This window comes from Erigeron canadensis, chromosome 7 (genome assembly GCF_010389155.1).
Source record: "Erigeron canadensis isolate Cc75 chromosome 7, C_canadensis_v1, whole genome shotgun sequence".
Lineage (NCBI taxonomy): Eukaryota > Viridiplantae > Streptophyta > Magnoliopsida > Asterales > Asteraceae > Erigeron > Erigeron canadensis.
In genome coordinates, this window is record NC_057767.1 from 27,002,895 (window position 1) to 27,013,574 (window position 10,680).

A 10,680-nucleotide genomic window follows, 5' to 3' on the forward strand; every position below is an offset into this window, starting at 1 on the left:
AGATGAAAATTAAGATTATAAGTGCTGCTAAAAAGATGCCTTGAATCATTCCTTCATCTACCCTTAGTTGACTATGATAATGGAAGCAATATATGCTTTGAGGCATTATTTATAGATTCCGTTTTTATGAAATAGTTTTGGCGACAAAATTTGTTTGTAAAATTTTGTATTTAGAGGGGGGATAAAATTAAATAAAATAAAGATAACATGCCTACAAGATAAAAACATTTTAATTTCCCTGTTAATTATATACATTTTATAAAAGTATTAACTAATAATCATTTAATAAACCTCTTTTTTTTAATTAAAAAAAGATATATTATTCTACTCAACTTTTAAATAACACGAATATTTGGGATGAAATCTAAAATTATTGAAAAATGCTCTATTAATCCATTAATCCAGTCTCATAAATGAGAAAAGTGACTTGAAGCCATGTGATACCTTCCAAGTTCTAAAACATTAGAAATGAGCCACTAATCCTATTTAACATTTAATAAAACTCCTTAACAATACAACATTTCATAGAAATCTTAAATATTACTCCGTATATAACTATATAACAAATAATAATCCTTTTATCATAATAATACTTAGCATCTTAATGGGTCTTAACGAGTTAACATGTTAAGACACAGATTTATAATGTTATTTTTTTTAAACACGAACATGAGGCAAAATCTGTTAAGGTCAAACATAAAACATGTTAACTTCGTGTTGTGTCATATGTTGTTAATGTTAACGGGTCCGTGTCAAAATTGCGACCTCTACCTATATATATAGTGGCTTACTTCTTGCAAGAATTTGGCAAAACAAGAAATTAACACCATTTGAACTAAAATGATGAACACCATCGTCTTCAACCATCCTTCTTTCACCACCACTTTTCACCATCTATTCTCCCCTCGCACCACTCATGTCCATCCTCAATGGCATCATCCTAATAACCTTTTTCATTCTTCTATAGGCATACATCTTGTCAACCTTTTCTTTGTTTTCTTAATTATATCGTTTGTTATATGTTTAGCCCAAGTGCATATTACTTAATTTACAGAATTTATATGTAATTGTATATCATCACCAATGATCTAATTTGCATTTTCAGGTGCTACTAAGTTTGCCAACTTTCGGTGCAATGCTGTCCATAAACCTTACTACAAAGGTATTTAATCATTTGAACGATCAATAATACTTTTGGCCTTATATATGGATATATACACAACGTAACATACTATAGGTAAATTATAATCTCGTCAAATTACTTACAAATGTGATAATGTACGTACCCCATATATTATATATCTGTGATGTGATATAATTCATCTCAAGTATATGCCTAGATTACTAGTGATTAATACGTAAATTATAATCGTGTAATGTCTTATATATATATAGATGGGCAAGAGCAAAGTAATTCTCCATTTGTGAAACATGCTATTGCTGTGGATGAGTCAAACAAAACTCATGTTATTTCTATCACCAGTTCGGAGGTACTACTTAATTAAATAAGAGATTTAGAATAATAGATTTAGTTGCCACTGATCACTTAACCTGACTTCATTAATTTTGTATGGAAGACCAAAGATATCCAAGAATATGTCGAAGAAATCAAGTCAATATTTGGATCAATGGGAGATGGAGAGATTAGTTCCTCAGCTTACGACACAGCTTGGGTTGCACTAATTGAAAATATCAACGGACCAAACTTTGGTCCTCAATTCCCCTCGAGTCTAGAATGGATCGTGAACCATCAGCTTCCAGATGGCTCGTGGGGTGAGCCTATGTTGTTTTCGGCCTTCGATAGGCTCCTCAACACGTTAGCTTGTGTTGTCGCATTAACTTATTGGAAGGTTCATCCTCATAAGCGTGATAAAGGTGACACCACTAAGTTAGTACATAATGCGCGCAACATTTTTACCTAAATTTCCTAAAATAGTAATTAAGAAAAGGAAATATATCCATAGTTTTATCCGTTAGTCATCTATTAATCGTCTGTTAAATGTAATCATGTACGTAGGAATGAAATTTGTGAATGAAAACATGAACAAGCTTGAAGACGAGAAGGATGAACACATGACAGCTGGTTTTGAGATGAATTTCACTAAGCTCCTTACACTTGCAGAACAACTAGGAATCAAAATGGAAGTGGACTCCAAGGTTTTGAAGGATATATATGCAAGACGAGACCTCAAGCTTGTAAAGTCAGTAATACTAGCTTACTTGCTTGCTTCAACTGTTTTTATAAGCGTGTTTCGTTTCCTTAAACAACCTCAATTAAATTTACTAACCCGTGAATGATTTGATTGATTGTACTAAAAGAATACCAATGGACGTATTCCATACAACCCCGACAACTCTCCTTCATAGCTTGGAAGGAATGAATTCTAAAGATTTGGAATGGGAAAAACTTCTAAAATTTCAACGCTTTAATGGATCCATCGCCTTCTCTCCAGCAGCAACAGCTTTTGCCTTCATGCAAACTAAGGATCAAAATTGTCTTGCATATTTGACTAACCTTGTTTCCCAATTTAATGGTGGAGGTATGAGCATTACGAAAATAGCTAATTTATGTCCAGTATTTTAGTATTACGGAGTAATAAATATAGTAGAATGTTTAGTTCTCTTATGATAACATCAATGAATTAATTTGCAACTTGGATTTCTTAACTCCTAAAATAATGACACTACTTTCCTTTAAAATCAGTTATTTTTATATCAAAAATTCGGACACCGGGGGGTCAACATAGTCGACTTGTTGCCATATACTACTTTCACTAAGTGGGTCTAGGCAAAACCCCTAGCCTAATTGGCCTAGGTCGCTTCAAATTTGAAGTGAAAAAAAAGGTAAGTAGGTGGGAACCCCTATACACCATTTTGATACACATACAGCTCACCACATAGAACTCTACTTGTCCGCTGAAGCACCATCCTCACACATAGATCACATGTTATATCAAAACTTATTAAAAAGTATTTTCATGCAGTGCCAATGGCGTACCCTGTAGACCTTTTTGAACATATTTGGACTATTGATCGCCTGCAACGTCTTGGAGTTGCACGTTATTTTCGTTCTGAGATCAAGGATTGTGCAGCTCATATCTACAGGTAATAGTGCAACGCATAATTGACATCTCAAATGGTTAATTAAAAATAAGTGACCACTCATGAAAATGATATTCAAACTTTGCATATCCCTAATGTTTTCCAATTTTTGACTCATAAAATGATATATATAAAAGGTCTTAAGCCTTGTAAAAGAGAAGAGTGTTTCACAAAATGATATATATACCGATTCTATTTTTACAAAAAACAATTGCTAATATCTTGTTATGATATATCATATATATATATGAAGGCATTGGAATGATCAGGGAATCGGATATTCCAGACACGTTGATGTACCCGACCTTGACGATACATCGATGGGTTTTCGAGTTCTTAGATTAAATGGTTATCAAGTATCTCCAGGTTGGTTTCATGAACAACATATGAATAGTCATTGATTATATTAAACTCGTACTTATTATTATTAGTTTATACGAGTAGGAAATTGAAATCACTTTTTTGTTCTTCTGATAGATGCGTTTCACCGGTTCAATAAAGATGGAAAATTTGTGTGTTATACGGACTCAACATCACAAGCTATAACAGTCACCTTTAATGTCTTTCGAGCATCTCAAGTGTTGTTTCCAGGAGAACAAATCCTCAATGATGCCAAAATGTTTTCCCAAAACTATCTGACCCAAAAGCAATCAACCAACCAGCTTTTAGACAAATGGGTTGTAGCTAAGGACTTGCCAGGAGAGGTACATCACTAACATTTATCACATACAAGAGACAAATTAATAGCCTACCTTATATGTTACGAGTATACATATCGATGTGGAAATTTGGCGACTTGCCAGTCAAACATTAGTACCTTTGTATGAGCCAAGAGGGTTTAAGTTGATGAGCTATTCCAGTTTTTGTTTAAAAAAAGTTACTTCTTAATTCTTAGTTAGTGTTAAAAAATGAATGATTATTGGTTAAGGTAGCCAGAAACAAGAAAGTAATGACATTTTAAGTTAAAATGCCCACCTCTGTACATCTGTTTGTTAACAGGTAGGTCATGCGCTCGACGTGCCATGGTACGCTAGCTTACCTCGACTTGAGGCAAGATATTACTTGGAACAATATGGAGGTGCGAAAGACATCTGGATAGCCAAGATTCTCTATAGGTATAATGTACAACATACAACATACAAGTGTATATATATAAAAAAAGAAGTATTGTTGCATATAACAAAATGTATTGTTATTTACATACCTCCATCTCCTTCCCTTTTTGATAATAATGTAGGATGGGAAACGTTAGCAATGACACATATCTTGAGATGGCCAAAATTGACTACAATCACTGTCAAGCAATTCATCAATTAGAATGGTGCCATCTTCAAAAGTATGTTATTTCTTGTTGATCTTTTTTGAGCTAGTCTATGCAGCTACACAAGATTTGCTAATTAGAAAGGGTGTTTAGTTGTTCTTGCATTTATAGTTTTATAATTAATTAAATCCTTAACAGATGGTATGCAGATCTTAATATTGAGGGAAACCTAAACACAAGTCTTTTATCGTCTTACTACGAGGCAGCGTCAAGCATATTTGAACCAGAAAGACGCACTGAGCGACTAGCTTGGGCCAAAACGATCATCCTACTCAAAGCCATTACCTCATTCTTTACCAAACCCGAAGTGTCAAACAATGACACACAAGCATTCATACATGCATTCACAAATTCCCAATTCCATCATAAAGGCAAGAAACAATGGCAGGTGTTGGTGTATGCAATTCGTGAAACTCTCAAACAGATCTCCTCAGAAACAACGGCAGCCTATGGCATAGATATCTACCCGCACCTCCATGGTGCTGTAAGTTTTCCATTGCTGTCCCGTTGATCATTATCACACACCAGAGTCTCCTAGTTTTGCTAATTGTTTGCTTTTTCTTGTATTTACGGGGAAAAAGTGGACATCATGGCTATTGGGCTGGCAAAAAGGAGCAGATGAAGCACAAGGAAAAGCAGAACTTATAATTAGTATGATAATTATGAGCAGTGGCCAATTGTTACCTGAGGAACTATTATTTCATCCTCAATACAAGCGACTCTCTAAAATCACAGATGACCTCTGTCACCAAATCTCCCGTGAGGTATATAAGTACTATATTTTGTGTTATTAGTTTATTATCCGTTAATTGGTTAATCGTTCAATTTAAAGAGAACTATATGCATGTTTTCAGGGGAAAAATACCATAGGCTCTGAAATCGAATCCAAAATGCAAGAACTTGTGCAACTCGTGCTATGCCACTCACCTGAGGATCTTGATCCAGATTTAAAACAGACGTTTTTATTAGTAGCCAAAACGTTCTACTACAATTCCTACTTTGACCCTGATACTATAACCCGCCACATTAGCAAAGTATTGTTTGAAGATGTAATTTGATGGTGATCACCCTGTGACTTGTACAAATTATGGGCAACACTATGGCGTGATAATAACAAAGCAGGCCAAAATAAGCATGGATGATTCATGAAATATTGTCCATTTGATATTTAACTAGTAAAGTTACCCGCAATTTGTTCGGGCGTAACATACTGTAAGTAAACTTCGTTAAATTAAAAGTCATGTAATGGTTGTTGACGGCTATTAAAGAAAAAGACCTGTTTTGCAACAGATTTTTTTGACTACACTTAACGGTCGTTAAATCATTTTATTGTTTTTTGTTTTTATCTACGCGATACATAGTTGTACCTCAAGATATACTATTAACTACAGTTAAAGTTATGTCAAGTAATGTAATGGCCGTCAATGACCGTTAGAGAAAAGAACCCGTGTTTGTAGCAGACTTTGTGACTACACTTAATGGCCGTTAAAGTTGTTTACTGTTTATGTTTTATCTACGTAATACATAGTTGTACTTGAAGCAATAAAATCTATACTATTAGCTACAGTTAATATTCTGTCAAGTAATGTGATGTCCATCGATGACCGTTAAAGAAAAGTACTTGTTTTGCAATAGATTTAGTTACTATATTTAACGGGCGTTAAAGTTATTTATTGGGTTTGTTTTATCTATGCAATGCATACTTGGAACTTGTATCCATAGATAACCTGTAAAAGCATATAGCTTTTTAGTATATATATAATATAATGTTGTATCTTTTATCATAAAAGAGCTTCATCTTAGTTAAAGCTTGAATTCGAACAATTAAAATATTTAACTTGCAATATGTGGTCATTGTCAAGTATTATATGAGATATGTTTTGTTGAACTAGTCCCTATATAATGTGTACTAGAAGGGTACCTACACGATGTGGCGGTGATGGCGGTGACGGGTGGTGGTGGCGTGCGGCGGTGGAGGTGGCAGTGGTGGTGATGTATGGCCGGCGATGGTGACAGTAACGAATGTTGGCATGCGGAGGTAGCGTCGACGGTGTTGGTGGGGCGATTGGCGGTGCTTTGAAACGTAACATTCAACAAAATAAGATTTGCTTTATAATATACAGTAATAATATAGATGTAGATAGATAATTAGATTAGGGTTTCACCTTGGATTTGTGTGGGTTGTAAAATTGTTAGGAGTATTTTGGGTACATTCAATGGATGAATGAGAAGAATCTTGAATTTGTAGGGGTAATTTAGGTATTTCAAAATCTTAATTAAGGAGGGGGGTTGAGTTTGTTTTATAAGGTGTTATAGATATAGATACATATATAACATCATCCATAAAAATCTCATAACACAAAAGGAAAAAGAAACTATAGAACACAAAACATAGCATAAACATAATGGATGAAATAAAACCAGAATTAAGCACATACAATTAAAATGAAAGTTTATAAGGATTAAATTATTTCTCGTCATCTTTGCACTTTTTCAACAACTTAGGCCTTCGATTTATGGGTTTTATGAAAGAAGCCTGAAATCTAACCATAGTTCTTAAAACTTCGACTAACCTAGACTCAATTTCTATCCCATTTGGTTCAAGTATTCGTAAACACCGTGCAACAGCCTCCATTGTACACATACAGCCGCCAAAAGGTTCCTTCCTAAGTGTTAAAGCAGAGCTGAATATCGTTTCGCCATCAACATTAACGTCATAGCTCAAACATACCTGAGTGGCAAACTTTGACACGAATGGAAAGCTAGCAAAAACCATTTCCTTTGCATGCTTCCATGTCCCATCAAAAGCAATCAAAACAAATCTGTTTGAATCAGCATCCCCAAAAGAAGATTTCCACTCATTGATCTCCATCGAAGGAGTTTGATCTGTACCTATAAAGTAATACATGTCAGCAATTAAAATATGTCGAGACCAGATTTACTAATTTCCAAAAGACATCATGCAAATCTCAACTGAATAACTTCAGTTCTCATAATGTTTGAGAAACAACCTCATATCATAACGAGACAAGTGCAATGCAATTCCTTGTGCACGCCATAGAAGGTATTTCGGATTGCATACTTTTACAAGTTATGCTTATCAAAATATAATCAGCTTACTGGAAAAACTAATTCTTCCACCTAAGGGTAAACTTGTGATATTGAATCCAACAACTTAAATATATGCAAAACAGCTTTTTAAGATTTTCACATAAGCAACTCATTCAACATACATAGTTAAACCAAGTGTATGCTTTAATATTACAAAATTATTTGCTGTACAAAAACATATATACCAACATGCTGTTATGCATGCTGATCCAAATGTTCAAAACTGCTTATTTGTCTTAAAAACACACCCTTACCTGCTTTAGAGATAAGCAGAGATAACGCTTGAGGGGGGTTTGATTGAAGGGTAAGGGAAAAAGGTAATGGGTACTATTCCATAGGTTGATACTATAGGATTGAAATATGGGAATGAAATCCATAGTCATAGTTAGAGGTGGCAATATTCAACATGCCCCAAAAATCGACACGAAAATTTATGGATTGAAATTCTGAAATCTTAACATACCAACTTGATCTATTTCAGGTCAAGATCGGGTTTGGGTTAGCCAATTAGGTTAACAGGTCAAACCGCCTGCCCAATTTTTTTTTTTTTAAATATTCAATTCAACCTAAAGTCCTAAACTTGAAAGTAAAACCTCCCACCCCACCTCCACCCCCATAAGGCCATAACATAACCTTTTGACCTCAATCTTATAATTTCTTCCATTTTTCGCTTTTCTTCCGCCTTCCTAAATTCAAACACTAGCTCAAAAGTTCAAGATAAGATCATGTACGGCTATTAAAATTTACTAGATTCATATAGGTTACTTGATAACCTGCCAACAAGCCATATGGATCATGTCTGGTTTGGCAGGTTGCAAGTTAGGGTTGAAAAACCCAACTCAATTATCAAATCAAGTCGGGTTGGGTAACCCCTACCCTATATCCCAAAGTCACGGCCCCATATCTGCATATCCCAAACTTAAAACCATAACAGAAATACAAAGGGCCCAAAACTTTGAACTAATAAGGTGGTTACAAATTAATTTATTTAGTCTAACATAGGAAAGGTCGTTACAAACCCCTACACTCAAACTCCCGAGTCCTTATGTCCTTGTCAAGCCTACTAGCCTCATAGGCATAATCATTGCTATACAAGATTGAGAAGACTTGGGCCACTACAATCGAAGTCATTCTTCGACGCAATATCTTAGGATCACAACTTTAAAGTATGGTGGAATATTAGGAAACCGCAACTTTCAACTAAAAGGGTGGTTAGAGTTCTTTTCTTTAGGCTCAGGACTCAGGAGGTTTAAGCACCAACCCTATCCCGTCTCGATTGCTACCCCTAAATTCAATTTCAACAACCTCATACGGTATGTTACAAATGAATCTATCCGCTTCACTTTCTACACAAAATTAAAGATAACAGGCCGTATGACCCTCAACTACCAGTCCCATGGCTAACATGCACGGGCTAGCTAAATCAACTACTACGGTTAAATCGACACAGGGATTGGATTTAAAACCATACTCTCCCTACTTATCACTTTCTGTATTACAATAAACTTTAAAATTAATAAGCCCCCTTTGACACAACCATTATCTATATTCACACAATTCATAAAATATATACATATATACCACTAGTTTCCCTCCTTCTTTCTTCTTTTTTTGTGGCTTTTTATTTTTTTAATTTTTGTTTTTCACCTTTTTTTTGTTTTTTATTTTCTTTTAACAAAAACCTATTCCAAAAAAAAAAATAATAATAAAAATAAAAAAATTTTGTAAAAAATCATATGGGTTACGCGTTAAGAAAACGTACGGATACGGTACGGGCGTTGCTCTACATCCGTTCTAAAGGGGTTGTCACCGGACGCATATGGGAATGGTATGGATTTGATAGGCGGCGATCCAAGAGATGATCCAAGAGATGGTGACGGTTGTTACGGTACGGGCGTAGCCCTTAATGCTAAGGGCAAAGCCCTTAAAGATGATTTTCCAATGGTTCTCACGGTTCTCACCATATATGTGGTTCTCACTTGATCCCTTCTCTCTCCATATATATATATATATATATATATATGGAAAAAGGGAATATAAGGTTGTTCGACACCTAAGCTTATATGTATAATAATTATATATAATAAAGAGGGTATACCGGGAAAGAGAAAGGCAGCATGAACAGATTGGCCAGGCTTATTCTCTTCAGCATCATCATAAAGAGAATCCAGAACGGCTGAAACACCACGGCGCAAACGGCGGCCAGTTATAATGTGACAGTTTTTGAGACATTTGTTGAGGACAGGGACAGTGGCAAGTGGGTGTCTCTGTTCATGTGGGTGGTGCAGGATTATTATTTGTGTTGAGGTGGAAAGTGGTACGGCCGGAATGGAGTCACATAAGCAAACAGTTGCTGGTCTTTCACAGAGACTGCAGATTTTGCGGCGTGTCGTTTGGTCGCATAATTTGTTGTCGCCTGTGTTGTTGATGTTATTGTTTGACATCAATGGTTTTGAACAATGTGTTTTTGGGCAGGGCAGGATACGATGTAAAATTACGTGGAAATTTTGTTTGTGAGTAATTCTTTTGATATAGGGTTTGGAAGGGCTGGAAGATGCAATTTGCCCCCTTTTTTATTTTTGATTGTTATTTTACTTGTTGGTAAAAAGCGTAAATTTGTTAAAATCCCAAATTTGTCACTCAATTTTTCATAAATTGTCATTATAAATCTATCTATCTATATTAGATTGGTGCCCGTACAATGCAGCAGTGATGACGACGGAGGTGGCAATGTGGTTATTAACATAAAAGTAAAAATATTGCGGCTGGCGATGTGATGAATTTTTACGGTAGGATGTGAAATGGAGGAAGAGGGGGACAAATTGTGAATTAAGGTTTTTGCTATGTGTGTTTCCGTGTGAGGGGGTGATACATGTTGATTTTTTAAAGGGTATTTTAGTCACAGTCTATACTGTGAAAATAAGAATATATTAAAATGAAGGATAAATTAGACATATCAGGTTCTTAAATCTAAGAGAGGGGTTCAATTTATTTTATAAAGCAATATAGATATAGATATACCAATATAAAAATAAAAATTAAGTTTTGAAATCAATTTTAAATCAACATTCATCTATCTTAGTAATGATTTTCATTTGTGTTGTATTAATGATTAAATTTATATGATGTATGATCAACGAATTGTT

At 34.9% G+C, this 10,680-nt stretch overlaps 2 protein-coding genes across 3 annotated transcripts; one reads left to right on the forward strand and one right to left on the reverse strand.

The window, feature by feature from the left end:
- The first annotated feature begins 1,376 nt into the window (after positions 1 to 1,376).
- On the forward strand, positions 1,377 to 5,481 carry LOC122609194 ((-)-kolavenyl diphosphate synthase TPS28, chloroplastic-like). The gene is made up of 12 exons (XM_043782251.1): positions 1,377 to 1,490; positions 1,578 to 1,875; positions 2,018 to 2,201; positions 2,320 to 2,540; positions 2,985 to 3,105; positions 3,356 to 3,468; positions 3,580 to 3,806; positions 4,102 to 4,217; positions 4,340 to 4,438; positions 4,562 to 4,907; positions 5,005 to 5,187; positions 5,278 to 5,481. Exons 1-12 carry the CDS (start codon positions 1,377 to 1,379, stop codon positions 5,479 to 5,481), a joined length of 2,226 nt encoding a protein of 741 aa, XP_043638186.1.
- A 1,352-nt stretch (positions 5,482 to 6,833) lies between these two features.
- Positions 6,834 to 10,017, reverse strand: LOC122608374 (tRNA-uridine aminocarboxypropyltransferase 2). Of its 2 annotated transcripts, none has more exons than XM_043781471.1 (2): positions 9,633 to 10,017; positions 6,834 to 7,309 (listed from the first exon to the last, which is right to left on the reverse strand). In XM_043781471.1, the coding sequence occupies exons 1-2, from the start codon at positions 9,976 to 9,978 to the stop codon at positions 6,891 to 6,893; spliced, it is 765 nt and encodes a 254-aa protein (XP_043637406.1). In that variant the 5' UTR covers positions 9,979 to 10,017; the 3' UTR covers positions 6,834 to 6,890. The 2 variants fall into 2 exon arrangements, with proteins under 2 accessions (XP_043637406.1, XP_043637404.1); XM_043781469.1 differs by having other exon boundaries at positions 6,834 to 7,315.
- Positions 10,018 to 10,680: the final 663 nt, after the last annotated feature.